We start from the raw sequence: 15,574 nt of genomic DNA on the forward strand, positions 1-15,574 counted from the left end.
CTGGTGGTGGTAGTTTGGGAGATCAAAACCAGACATATACACGCTTACACATGTGTAGACACGCACACACGCACACAGACACGTGTTAGACAACAAGTGTATGTTGTGAATGCGCGTGTGTGTACACACAAATAAGAACACAGACACACACACGTACATGCTTACTTGTACATGTGAACACAGACACATACACGCATGCACGCACACACACAATTGGAACCAAGGAAGTAAAGAAAGTAGGATGCGAAAAAGATTTGGGAGTAATTATCACAAACGACTTGTCCTATGACAAATAGATTAACAAAATTGTCGGGGAGACTTACAACTTGCTAAGATCAATAAAAGTGGCATTTACATACTTGGACAAAGACATGATAAAAAAAATATTGGTTACATTGATAAGGCCTAGATTAGAGTATGCGGCGACATTGTGGTCCCCCAGTACCAAAAAGAATATAAAGAAAATAGAAAGAATCCAAAGAGCAGCTACAAAAATGGCACCTGCACTTGCAAACCTATCATACGAGGAGAGATTGGCTAAACTAGAGTTACCGACACTGGAGCAAAGAAGAGAGAGAGGTGACCTATTGACCATCTACAGAATCATGAAAGGCACAGAGATACTTGATAGAGAGAACTTACTTAACTGGGACAAAAGAAACACAAGAGGACATGGAAAGAAAATAAAAAATCATAGCTATAGAAGAGAACTGAAGAAAAACAGTTTTCCACATAGAGTTTTGGACACTTGGAACAAACTAGATAATGAAATAGTATGCGCAAAAACCATTCATGAGTTTAAAAACAAACTAGACACTCCGAGATACAATGGCGGGACATCATGAGCATAGCTCCCCTTCCCGCAAAATACAACTAGGTAAATACAGTCTCCTCTAAGCATCCATTCCCAAATGTCTATTCCTCATTACACTCTTCAATCCACCAAGGCATTTACTCACTTCTCTCAATCTACATTCTACCTCCACCCCCACTCCTCCCTTTCCTGCCACATTCGCACCCAAGTATCTAAAACTATCCACTTCCTCCAGTCGCTTTCCCTTAATGCTCACTTCCAGTCTACTGCCACTTTCACCCCTTGTACATCTCATCACCTTACTTTTACCCACATTTATCTTTAGCTTTCTTCTATCACATACTCTCCCAAACTCTGTCACCAACTTCCTCAGTCCCTCCTCCGATCCTGCTACAAGTGCAGTGTCGTCAGCAAACAACAGCTGGCTCACCTCCCACTTTTCTCAATTTTCTTTAACCATCTCCAATCCCTTGCATTTACCTCTCGCACTAACCCATCCATGTATAAGTTGAACAGCCAGGGCGACATAACACAACCTTGACGAAGTCCCACCTTTACCTCAAACCACTCACTCTCTTCATTTCTAATCCTGACACATGCTCTACTACTCTCATAAAAACTCTTGACAGCTCCTAGAAGCTTTCCTCCTATCCCATATATCTGCATAACCTCCCACAGTGCCTTTCTGTCTACCCTAGCATAAGCCTTTTCCAGATCCATAAAAGCCAAAAAAATATCCTTCCCCTTTCCTATGGCTTTCTCACATATTTGTCTTACCACAAAGATCTGATCTACACAACCTCTACCCGTCCTAAATCCACACTGTTCCTCACCAATTACTCCCTCTGTTCCTCTCCTAATCCTCTCAATCAAGATCCTCCCATAAGCCTTCCCAACTACACTTAACAAGCTAATCCCTCTGAAACTACTACATTCACACTTGTCCCCTTTTCCCTTGTAAAGTGGAACTATACAGGCACTCCTCAAGTCCTCCGGCACTCTACCCTCTCTCCAGCAAACATTAAATAACCTCACCAACCAGTCCACCATCACTGTACCTCCTTTTTTTTAGACATTCTGCATGGCATCCATCCAGACCAGGTGCCTTACCTGCTTTCATCATCTTAACAACTGCCTTCACTTCATTCTTCCTTATTTCTCCTCCATTTTCCTCACTCATCACTCTCATTTTCTTAGCATTTCCCACTGCAACTATCTTTCCCTCCCTATCCTCCTTCACATTTAGCAACTCCCTAAAATATTCTGCCCATCTTCCCCTTACTGCCTTCTCTTCCATTATCATCACTCCATCTGCACCTTTTACCTTTTCTTCTCTACTTGATTTGCCTCCTCTTCCTCTCTTAACTTCTTTCCAAAACATCTTTTTATTACTTTCAAAATTTTCTGTCATACTCTTACCCCACTTCACATCTGCTCTCCTCTTTGCTTCCTTTACCTTTTACTTTACTTCTCTTTTCTTTTCTTTGTTCCTCTCATATGACTCCCTCGTCCTATTATGTAACCAATCTGTGAAAGCTCGCTTCTTCTCTTCTACAACCTTCTTTGTTTCCTCATCCCACCATTCACTACCCTTCCTTCTATTTCCTCCTGTCCTTCTTGTTCCACACACCATCCTTGCACACTTTGTGACTCCCTCTTTGAACCATCCCCATTCCTCCTCCACACCCAGCTCTACTCTATCCTTCACTCCCTCCCACTCCTCCTTCAGCTTCTTCTTGTACTCATTCTCCTTTTCCTCTTCATTTAAAGAGTTCACTCTAAGCACCTCCCTACCTTTTGTCACTTTCCTTTCTCCATCTATCCTCCACTCTCAACTTACCTTCCACCAAAAAATGATCTGATATTCCCCCACCCTCTCCCCTTAGCACATGTACATCCTTAACTCTTCCTATCATAATCTTATTTACCACTACATAATCCATCAACGCTCTATCTACCACCCTTCCATCCACCACCCTCCCATGTGTACTTATGCTTGACTTTCTTCCAAAACACTGTATTTGCTATCATCAACTCTCTTTCTAGACACATTTCCACCATCAACTCTCCACTACGATTCTTTCCTGGAACTCCACATTTCCCAACCACTTTGTCAATTGGTTCATTTCCTACCCTAGCATTAAGGTCTCCCAATATTACTACATTGACATTCCTCCCTAATCCCTCTATGCACTCATTTAAATCTATCCAAAAAGCCTCCCATTCTTCTACACTCTTCTCACTACCCAGCTCATATGCACTTACAAAAACCCACATCTCCTTTCCCAGTTTCACCTTCATCCACATTAACCTTGAAGAAACCTCCTTCCACTCCACTACACGTTTACCATCTCTTCACTTACTAGTATAGCCACCCCTTCTGTCCCTCACCCTCTCTTCACTCCAGAGAACCTCCCAACTACACTCCCAAACTCACACTCATCCTTCCCTCTCAACTTAGTTTCACACACCATCTTTGCACACTTTGTGACTCCCTCCTTCAACCCTCCCTATTCCTCCTCCACTCCTAGTTCTACTCTTTCAACTACCAATTTTGTAAAAAAAAAAAATGTATATATGTATGTCTAATTGTATTTAATATTGTTGAATAAACCTATACTACTACTACTACTACTCTATCCTTCATTCCCTCCCACTCCTCTCTCAGCTTCTTCTTGAACTCCTTCTCCTTTTCACTCTAAGCACCTCCCTACCTTTTGTCCTTTTCCTCTTTCTCCATCTATCCTCCACTTTCAACTTACCTTCCACCAAAAAATGATCTGATATTCCCCCACCCTCTCCCCTTAGCACATGTACATCCTTAACTCTTCCTATTATACTCCTCTCTACCAGTATATAGTCCATTAACACTCTATCTACCACCCTTCCATCCACCACCCTCTCCCATGTGTACTTATGCTTGACTTTCTTCCGAAACACTGTATTTGCTATCATAAACTCTTTTTCTAAACACATCACCATCAACTCTCCACTACAATTCTTTCCTGAAACTCCACATTTACCAACCACTCCTTTTATTGGTTCATTTCCTACCCTAGCATTAAGGTCTCCCAATATTACTACATTGACATTCCTCCCTAATCCCTCTATGCACTCATTTAAATCTATCCAAAATGCCTCCCTTTCTTCTACACTCTTCTCACTACCAGGCACATATGCATACCAGGCCCAAATGCCGACAACAAAGGAAACTAGTTGTTATTGTGAGGGATGGGTGAACTATGGTACTTGTATGAACGGTAAAAGTTTTTCCAGTTTTTCCAGTTCTTAAAATAAGTATAGTTTTGGCAAAATGGAGAAAGATGAAGAAGAAAGAATAACAAATGAACCAACAAAAAGAGGATTAGATGCAAGTATATTGTAAAGTCCTAGAGGTATCATCCCCAAACGCCCTTGTGTAATTCATACTCCAAGGAAAACTAAAGGTGGGAAAGTAACATTTTCTCAGGGTTTCAAAGAAACCCAGGTGAAATAGGAAAAAGCTTAGATATAGATAAAGAAATTAGATATAGTATTGCATAAGAAATCATGAAATAAATGACTTAATGGAAGAAATTAGATTTAAAATTGGATTACCGAGCTGTACATGGAGAATTGATTACTTTGCATAAGAGTCATGAGCAAACAATCAAAATAAAACAAGGGAGTCATATGAGAGGTACAAAGAAAAGAGAAGAGAAGTAAAGCAAAAGGTAAAGGAGGTAAAGAGGAAAGCAGATGTGAAATGGGGTAAGAGTATGACAGAAAACTTTGAAAGTAATAAAAAGATGTTTTGGAAATAAATTAAGAGAGGAAGAGGAGGCGAATCAAGAAGAGAAGAAAAGGTAAAAGGTGCAGATGGAGAGATAATAATGGAAGAGAAGGCAGTTAGGGGAAGGTGGGCAGAGTATTTTAGGGAGTTGCTAAATGTGAAGGAGGATAGGGAGGGAAAGATAGTTGCAGTGGGAAGTACTAAGAAAATGAGAGTGATGAGTGAGGAAAATGGAGGAGAAATAAGGAAGGATGAAGTGAAGGCAGTTGTTAAGATGATGAGAGCAGGTAAGGCACCTGGTCTGGATGGATGCCATGCAGAAAGTCTAAAAAAAGGAGGTACAGTGATGGTGGGCTGAGTGGTGAGGTCATTTAATGTTTGAAACAGGGTAGGGTGCCGGAGGACTAGATGAGTGCCTGTGTACTTCCACTTTACAAGGGGAAAGGGGACAAGTGTTAGTGTAGTAGTTTCAGATATCTCAGCTTGTTAAATACAGTTGCGAAGGCTTATGGGAGGGTCTTGACTGAGCAGATTATAAAAGGAACAGAGGGAGTAATTGGTGAGGAACAGTGTTGGTTTAGGATTGGTAGGGGTTACGTGGATGGGATGGTGTGAAAGGTAAATGCAAGGGTGGTGGGTCAGGGATTGGAGATGTTTAAAGAAAATGGAGAAAAGTAGGAGGTGAGCCAGCTGTTGTTTGCAAACGACACTGCGCTTGTGGCAGGATCAGAGGAGGGATTGAGGAAATTGGTGACAGATTGGGAGAGTGTGTGGAAGAAGAAAGTTGAAGATAAATGTGGGTAAAAGTAAGGTGATGAGATGTACAAGGAGTGAAAGTGGCAGCAGACTGGAAGTGAGCATTAAGGGAGAGCAACTGGAAGTGGATATTTTTAGATACATGGGTACAAATGCAGGAAAGGGTGGAGTGGAGGTGGAGGTAGAATATAGATTGAGAGAAGCAGGCAAAGGCCTTGATGGATTAAAAAGTGTAATGAGGAATAGACATTTGGGAATGGAGGCTAAGAGGAGATTGTATGAAAGAGTGATTGTGCCAACAGCACTGTATGGGGAAGAAGCATGGAACATAAGAGAGGAAGAGAGAAGGAGTTTGAATGTGTTTGAGATGAGGTGTCTGAGAAGTATGATGGGGGTTACTAGGCTGGATAGTGAGAAATGAGGAGGTGAGGAGGAGAACAGGGGTGGAAAGGGAGTTGGGAGATAGGGTGGATGAAAAAGTATTTGGATGTTTTGGACACATGGAAAGAATAAGTGAAGAAAGACTAGTGAAAGAAGTATGGAGGGCAGATGTGGAGGGAGTGAACAAGAGGGAGTGATCTAGGATGAGATGGATGGATGGGGTGAAAAGGGAAGAGGAGAATGTCTGTTGAGGAAGGACTGAGAGGGCAGAAGACGGGTGAATGGAGATTGGTTGTATATGGATGATGATGATGATGAGGTGGAATGGGTTGGGGATGGGGGGTGAGGTAGTATGTATGAGAAATAAATTGACGCAGCCCAAAGGGATTTCTCCCCGTCTTCTCATTTTCTGCATGAGGGGACGGAGAGAGGGGGTCACCACTTTAATGAAGCGGCCTTGCTGTGGATGTGCTGCTTTGCAACACTGCTTCTGACCCAGGGCAGGGGACAAAATGCAGGGATGACCCATCATCCATGAGGTGCCAAGATAAGATGGGAGTGGAGTATATTAGGGATGGAATGGGTGGGAATGGTTTTTATGCCTTTTTCTTTTTGGCTACCTACCTTGTAAGGGGGAAAAAGCCTTTGGTATATGTATGTAATTTTTCAGCCTATCCATCATCCATTTGGGAGTATTAGTATTTGCCCTTATCAATTTGACGGAAATAGATATATGCTAGGCAGACAAAAGTATAGTGGTTAGGTCACTATACATTTTATCTAGACCACTGACCCTGCTATTTTACTCAGGTCTTTGCTTGTATGTGGCCTTAACTGGGGATCTTATACCTCCCACCATGACCCAATCTTTGTCTAGATCCCTGATTGTGCTGATGACCATCAGGCTGACAACATACCTGATCTCACTTTACTTTTCATTTGGATAGCTATCCCCATTATTGTTCTCCAAGCTAGCCTTGTATGTGACCAACTGTCATAAATATTTCGTCAGTTGTTCAAAATTGGCTCTCCTGAAGTGAGACATTAAAATGTTATTCATACTATTCCATTTTTCCCATTTAATACATACATACATACATACCAATGGCTATTTCCTCCTTACAAAGTAGGTAGCCAAAAAACATACATACATACATATACCAAAGGCTTTTTCCCCTTACATGGGGGGTATCCAAAAAGAAAAAGGCATAGAAACCACTCCCACCCATTCCATTTCCTATATATTCCACTCCCCTCCACCCTCCTCCCTCTTATCTTGGCACCTCCTGGATGATGGGTCATCCCTGCATCCTGTCCACTGCCCTGGGTCAGAAGCAGTGTCGCAAGACACAGCACATCAACAGCAAGGCCTCTTCATAAATTCGGCGACCACCCCTCTCCGTCCCCTCATGCAGAAAAGAAGACAGGGAGAAATCCCTTCGGGCTGCATCAATTTTTTTTTCTCATACATACTTCCTCACCCCCCATCCCCCACCCACTCCCTCTCATGCATCACAGCATCATCTATACACAACCCCTCTCCATTCACCCCTATCTTCTGTCCTCTCCCGTCCTTCCTCCACAGACATTCCTCTCTTTTGTAATGCCCCTTTCACCCCATCCATCCATCTCATCCTTGGACGACCCCTCATGTTCACTCCCTCCACCTCTGCCTTCCACACTTCTTTTACTAATATTTCTTCACTCATTCTTTCCACGTGTCCAAACCATCCTAATACCCTATCATCAACCCTATCTCCCAGTTCCCTTTCCACGCCTGTTCTCCTCCTCACCTCCTTATTTCTCACTCTATCTAGCCTAGTAACCCCCATCATACTTCTCAGACACCTCATCTCAAACACATTCAAACTCCTTCTCTCTTCCTCTCTTATGTTCCATGCTTCTTCCCCATACAGTGCTGTTGGCACAATCACTCCAGAGAACAGAGAAACACACATTTTCAAAGCGCTAACTCACGAGCGAAATACAAACAAGAAGACTGGAAACGATCAACGTCGGCCTTGTTGTTTGCTTACGGTGTGGCAGGGGCTGTGCATTCACCTCTATCTTCTGTCTTCTCACGTCCTTCCTCCACAGACATTCCTCTTTTTTGTAATACCCCTTTCACCCCATCCATCCATCTCATCCTAAGACGATCCTTCATATTCACTCCTTCCATCTCTGTCTTCCACACTTCTTTTACTAATATTTCTTCACTCATTCTTTCCATGTGTCCAAACCATCCTAATACTCTTTCATCAACCCTATCTCCCAGTTCCCTTTCCACCCGTTCTCCTCCTCACCTCCTCATTTCTCACTCTATCTAGCCTAGTAATCCCCATCATACTTCTCAGACATTTCATCTCACACATTCAAATTCCTTCTCTCATGTTCCATGTTTCTGCCCTGTACAATGCTGTTGGCACAATCACTCCTTCATATAACCTCCTCTTAGCATCCATTCCCAGATGTCTATTTCTCATTACACTTTTTAATCCACCAAGGCATTTACTTGCTTCTCTCAATCTACATTCTACCTCCACCCCCACTCCTCCCTTTCCTGCCACATTTGCACCCAAGTATCTAAAACTATCCACTTCCTCGCGTCTTTCACCCTTAATGCTCACCTCCAGCCTGCTGTCATTCTCTCCCCTTGTACATCTCATCATCCTACTTTTGCCCACATTTATCTTCAGCTTTCTTCTTTCACACACCTTCTCAAACTCTGTCACTAACTTCCTCAATCCCTCCTCTGATCCTGCTACAAGCGCAGTGTCATCAGCAAACAACAACTGGCTCACCTCCCACTTTTCTCCATTTTCTTTAATCATCTCCAACCCCTGACCCACTACCCTTGCATTCACCTCTCGCACCACCCCATCCATGTAAAGATTGAACAGCCAGGGCGACATAACACATCCCTGACAAAGTCCCACCTTTACCTCAAACCATTCACTCTCTCCATTTCTAATCCTGACACAAGCTCTGCTACTTTCGTAAAAACTCTTGACTGCTCTTAACAGCTTCCTCCTATCCCATATATCTACAATACCTCCCACAGTGCCTTCCTGTCTACCCTTTCATAAGACTTTTCCAGATCCATAAAAGCCCAAAAAACATCCTTACCTTTTCCTATAGCTTTCTCACATATCTGTCTTACCACAAAAATCTGATCTACACAACCCCTACCTGTCCTAAACCCACACTGTTCCTCTCCTAATCCTCTCAATCAAGACCCTCCCATAAGCCTTCCCAACTACACTCAACAAGCTGATCCCTCTGAAACTACTACACTCACACTTGTCCCCCTTTTCCCTTGTAAAGCGGAACTATACAGGCACTCCTCCAGTCCTCCGGCACTCTACCCTCTCTCAAACAAACATTAAACAACCTCACCAGCCAGTCCACCATCACTGTACCTCCTTTCTTCAGACATTCTGCATGGCATCCATCCAGACCAGGTGCCTTACCTGCTCTCATCATCTTAACAGCTGCTTTCACTTCATCCTTCCCTATTTCTCCTCCATTTTCCTCACTCATCACTCTCATTTTCTTAGCGCTTCCCACTGCAACTACCTTTCCCTCCCTATCCTCCTTCACATTTAGCAACTCCCTAAAATACTCTGTCCACCTTCTTCTCACTGCCTTCTCTTCCATTATCATCTCTCCATCTGCACCTTTTACCTTTTCTTCTCTACTTGATTCACATAAAAACAATGGCATAAAAACCACTCCATCCCCACATACTCCACTCCCATCCACCCCACCCCCTCTCACTTAACTTGGCTCCTCCTGGATGATGGATCATCCCTGCATCTTGACCACTGCCCTGGGTCAGAAGTAATGTTGCAAGATACAGTATATCCACAGCAAGGCTGTTTCATTAAATCGGTGACCCCTCTCTTCCCTTATGCAGAAAAGAAGACATGGAGAAATCCCTTCGGGCTGTGTCAGTTTATTTTTCACACATACTCCCTCACCTCCCATCCCCCACCCACTCCCCTCATGTATCACAGCATCCATACACAACCATTCTCCATTCACCCCTATCTTCTGTCCTCTCCCATCCTTCCTCAACAGATATCCCTTCTTTCCCAATGTACCATTTACCCTATCCATTCATCTCATCCTTGGTCACCCCCTCTTGTTCACTCCCTCCACATTTGCCTTCCACACCTTTTACTAGTCTTTCTTCACTCATTCTTTCCATGTGTTCAAACCATCCCAATACTCTTTCATCAACCCTATCTCCCAATTCCCTGTCCACCCCTGTTCTCCTCCTCACTTCATTTCTCACTCTATCTAGTCTAGTAACCCCTATCATATTTCCCTGGCACCTCATCTCAAATATATTCAAACTCCTCTCTTCCTCTCTTATGTTCCATATTTTTGCCCCCATACATTGCAGTCGGCACAATCACTCCTTCATACAATCTCCTCTTTGCATCCGTTCCCAAATGTCTATTTCTCATTACACTTTTTAATCTTCCAAGGCATTTACTCGCTGCTTCTCTCAGTCTACATTCCACCTCCACCTCCATCTCCTCCCTTTCCCATCACATTTGCACCCAAGTATCTAAAACTATCCACTTCCTCCACTCTCTCTCTCTCCCTTAATACTTACTTCCAGCCTGCTGACACTATCTCACCTTGTACATTTCATCAACTTACTTTTACCCACATTTATTTTCAACTTCCTTCTTTCTTTCGCACAACTTCCCAAACTCTGACACTAAATTCTTAAATCCCTCCTTTGATCCTGCCACAACGCAGTGTCATTAGCAAACAACAACTGGCTTATCTCTCACTTTCTCCATTTTTGTTTAACCTTCTCCAATCTCCAACCCATTATCTTTGCATTTACCTCTCACACTGCCTCATCTGTATAAATTGAACAGCAAAGGTGACATAACACATCACTGGCAAAGTCCCATCTTTACCTCAAACTGTTCACTTTCTCCATTTCTGAATCTAACACAGGCTCTACTTCTCTTGTACAAACTCTTGACTGCTCTTAACAGCTATCCTTTTATCCCATATATCTGTAATACCTCACACAGTGCCTTCCTGTCTACCCTGTCATAAGCCTGTTCCAAATCCATAAAAACCCAAAATACATCCTTACTGTTTCCTAAAGCTTTCTACCATATTTGTCTTACCACTAAATTCTGATCCATGCAACCCCTACCTGTCCTGAACCCACAGTTCCTCACCAATTACTCCCATCTCTTCCTCTCCTAATCCTCTCAATCAAAACCCTCCCATATGCCCAAAAACCCACATCTCCCTTCCCAGTTTCACCTTCATCCACATTAACCTTGAAGAAACCTCCTTCCACTCTACCACACACTTACCTATCTCTTCACTTACTAGTATAGCCACCCCTTTTCTCCCTCATTCTCTCTTCACTCCTGAGATCCTCCCAACTACTCCCAAACTCAAACTCACCCCTCCCTTTCAACTTAGTTTCCCATTTAATATTAAATCTTATTTCTTGATGAATGCTAGTGCCTAGACTTTCACCCACTTGTATATTTCTTGTAAGATCCTCATTGTCAGTTAAGAGTAAGTCCAGAATATGCTCTCCCCTCATAGGATCACTAATCATTTGTTTTAGGAAATGATCTTGTGCCACATCTAAAAAAAATTGTACTTCCTGGTCCCCTACTAAATTTTCTCAGATGTTTCTAAAGTTAAAATTGACCATGATCACAACATTTTTGTACTGGGATGCCCTGCACATTTCTTAAAAACAGGGGTTCAGTCTGTTCCATGCTGTTTTACAGGACACCAACAATAAGTTCCTCCTACCTGCCTATAATCTCTACCCAAATGGATTACACACTTTCCTCTTCCTTAATTGAATTGTTGATAATACAATTAGCTGTATTTCTGACAAAAACTGCCACTCTTCCCCCCCTCCTACCTACCCTATCTTTGTGAAGACTATATCCTTCCATCTCCATTTCTGAATAATAAATGTCTATCCACCATACTCATCAAGGATTCAGTAATAGCTACAATATCAAATCCCTCAACACAAGTTTTCCCTCTCAACAAATCAATTTTACTCAGTATGCCCCTACAATTAGCGTATCCTCCTTCCATATGCTTAAGTGATTCATTTCACAGTCCCCTCTCTGAGCTGTTTCTATCGTCTAAATTATGTTCCAGTACTTTTCCCCTGACTCCAACATAATCTACCCATAAAAACCCTGCAGGGCCCTGCATTTCACATTGAATAGATTCAACCAGGAGCCAAAATACTTTGGGCAATGAGTTCACCCTCTCCTTTGTATATAGACAATTCTTGCCATAAAAATTATCCCAGTTATTGACAAATGCCCATGGGAACTTTTCTAGGTTATTCCTGAATTCCTCCTCGTCTTCATCTGAGCAGCCAACATAGGGTTCATATCCACTGACCACATTCAGTGACATCATCTTCAGTAGCATTCTTATACTAAAGTTCCTTAACCCTGAAGTTCCTAAAGTACTGATTACATATAACTATGCAGTCAATATCCCAGCATGAGGACTGATACCATCAAAGAACCAACAAAACCATAACAATATACTTAAACAAAAACACTATTTCTTACCTGTTATTTTTTTCACCATGCAAAATATTTACTTGATGCTTCAAAGCAAGGTTGCGCAAGGCCATACTCTTTCTCTGCATTAACTGAAGTTTCTCATGTAGCTCTAATACTTGGTGGCACAAACTATCTTCCAGCTGTTGCAGTCCACTCTTTTGAACTGCCTTTTTCTTATGGATGGGCATGGTCTTTTTGGAGTGGGATTTTTCTGTAAATGTAATTATGATAAAATATACACACAACTGAAGGCCCCCTCCCTTATAAGGGGGGTGGCAAAGTCAAAGCATACACCCATCCACAACCCACTGTTATCCTTTCCATCTTGGCCCTTTGTGGACAAAGGATCATTTCTATCCCCCACCTCCTGTTTAGATTAGGAGCAATGCAGCAAGACACAGCACCTCTACAGCAGGACCTGACAGCCAAAGCTGGTTTGCCCTACTGTTTCACTGCATGGCTACCCTCTGTCCACTCACCCATCTCTTGCTCTTTCCCTGCCTTGCTCAAAAGACATTCCCCTTGCACCCAAGACCCTCATTACCCCATCCACCCATCCCATTCTTGTCTTCCCCTAAGTTCACTCCATCCACCTCTGCCTTCCACACCTGTTTGCCAATCTTTCTTCACTTATTTTTTCATAGGCCCAAACCATCCCAGTTTCATCAAACTTATCTTTTGCCTTTTCTGATCTTCATTTCTACCACCACTCCCAAGCTTGGTCTCTTTTATCTTTTGCCAGTGTACATCTTCTGTTGAGCCTTTTTTTTTTTTTTCTTTATCTTGCCTGGTAATTTTTGGTATGCACTTTTTTTACTCCTGTGTTATAAATTGTTTTGAAGATGGTCCATTTCTTCTCCATATCCATGCATACATATATACCAACAACTTTTTCCCCTTACAAGGTTGCCAAAAAACATAGGCATAAAATCCACTCCCACTCCACTCCCTTATCTTGGCTCTTCCTGGATGAAGGGTCATCCCTGGATCTTGCCCACTACCCTGGGTCAGAAGCAATGTAGCAAGACACCACATCCACAGCAAGGCTGCTTCATTTAAGCGGTGACCCCCCTCTCCATCCCCTCATGCAGAAAAAGCAAAGAGGGGGAGAAATCCCTTCAGGCTGCATCAAAATATCATTCACACATACTCCCTTACCCCCACCCACGTCCTTCCATGCATCATAGCATCATCCATAAACAACCATTCTCCACTTATCCCTATCTTTCTTCTCCCTTCCTTCCTCAAAAGATATTCCCCTCTTTCCCAATGCCCCTTTTAACCCATCCATCCATCTCATCCTTGGTCGCCCCCTCATGTTCACTCCTTCTACCTCTGCCTTCCACACCTCTTTTACTAATCTTTCCATGTGTCCAAACCATCCCAATACTCTTTCATCCACCCTATCTCCCAACTCCCTTTCCACCCCTAGTCTCCTCCTCCTCATTCCTCACTCTGTCCAGCCTAGTAACCCCTACCATACTTGTCAGACATTTCATATCCATAGTTTCATAAAACTCCCTTCAGTCTGAATCTTTAACCCTTAGCATATGATGATGCTGATATCGGTGTCATGAGGCACAAGTGGGTATAAGAGGATACAGGCATCAGTGTCCTAATTATATCTATTTTGTAGTTGTAGCTGAATGACCCCCATATTCTGTGAACAGGCTTGATCACATTTTCTGTGGTTATCAACATTCAGGGTGAAAGAGAATGGGTATTACAGCTGTAAATTCATATTTCATAAAGTGTGTATTGTGATGCATTATTGAATCATCATATTTTAGGCAGCCTAATACTGCGTCTGAGTATTTGACTCATATTGAAGAGTTTAAAGTATATTTTTACTTTGTCAAGGTTTGCCTTTGAAAAATCATATATTCCTTGTCTAATTCTTTTCTTAATTTTGTCTTCCCTGCTTCCAGCACAAGTTCCAGAACCACATGATCATTCTTACCTGATGGGTAATTGCAATCCAATGATTCTCTCACTTCTGGTTCTTTTGTTATAATCAGGTCCAGTCTGGCAGGTTTATCAATGCCTCTGTATTGCATTGGTTCTTTTACCCATTGGGTCATTATATTGTTCATAGTTATGTTCAGTAATATGTTGGCCCAAGATTCTTCATTACCTTCTGTCTCCTATTCTTCCAACATTACCTCTCCAAAGTTGAAGCTATTCTTAAGAGTAATATCTCTTTTTTTGTACAGGGGGCCCTCAAGTTACAATGGAGATCTGTTCCTATGCCATATCATATGCCAATCTTTGGCATAGGAGAGAACCAGCCTGAGTAAACACCTTACATGGCAATTGCTTTCCTTTTCTTAGATGCACTGCCATCAAAGGAGTCTGCCTTTTGCTTGGGATCCATAATGAAAGGCAAAAAATTCCCAACATAGCAACACAATCCAGATTGTGAATGATAAACAGTAATCCAAAATGGTGCAAAAACAAGACTGACCAACACTTCCTTTTTTGGTGTATCATTACATGATGACATACTCCTCCACCGCACTCACCAACTAGTTCTTTGTATTACTTGGGACAGGAAAAAAAATTATATATATATATATATATATATATATATATATATATATATATATGTGTATATATATATGTATATATATACATATATGACACACAGGAACCCACAGTCGGAGAAAATAATAAACTTTGAATAAAGAGGAATCCTATATTTTGGCTATCAACTGTAGCCCTCTTCAGGAAAGTACATAGAGTAGAGTACAGAGTGGACTTATAAGCTACAGAGAGGAAGAGATGTGGACAGATGACCTCACTCAGGCGCGGGGCAAACTGGGGTGGCGGAGGAGGGAGGGGGTGAGGAAGGGGGGTTGTAATGTCCATGCCAGCTTGTTAACTGCCGCGCGTGAAATAATGTCAGGTGTCCACTGCCCTTTACAAATATTAATATCAGGGCATTCCTCAATTAATGCTGATTCAACTATTTTCCTCCTGAAACCGCAGTGGGACTTGAACACTAATCTGGCCTTACCCCAATCGAAAGAATTATTCTTATTTTTGACATGAAGAAATACAGCCGAGTTTTCTTGCCCATACCTAATTGACCTTTTATGTTCTGCCAATCTAGTGTTCAAGTCTCTCCCGGTTTGACCCAAGTAAACCAAATCACAATCTTTGCAGGGCAAACAATAAACACCAGGTGACTCAACTTCCTTCGGTTTTTGTTGAACGTTCACAATTTGCTTACGCACGGTGTTAGGATAGTGATAG

General features: G+C 42.3%; 1 protein-coding gene across 2 annotated transcripts in view; it reads right to left on the reverse strand.

The window, feature by feature from the left end:
- LOC143038023 (uncharacterized) overlaps positions 1–15,574 on the reverse strand; it is a 77,884-nt gene that overhangs the window by 39,810 nt on the left and 22,500 nt on the right. For both annotated transcript variants that reach the window (XM_076206874.1, XM_076206873.1), the window contains exon 2: positions 12,326–12,530. In XM_076206874.1, the coding sequence (XP_076062989.1) occupies positions 12,326–12,507 (182 nt within the window). In that variant the 5' untranslated portion in view covers positions 12,508–12,530. The remainder of the gene's footprint in view (positions 1–12,325; positions 12,531–15,574) is intronic.

This window comes from Oratosquilla oratoria, chromosome 23 (genome assembly GCF_046742065.1).
Source record: "Oratosquilla oratoria isolate Oo_2021 chromosome 23, ASM4674206v1, whole genome shotgun sequence".
Taxonomy (NCBI): domain Eukaryota; kingdom Metazoa; phylum Arthropoda; class Malacostraca; order Stomatopoda; family Squillidae; genus Oratosquilla; species Oratosquilla oratoria.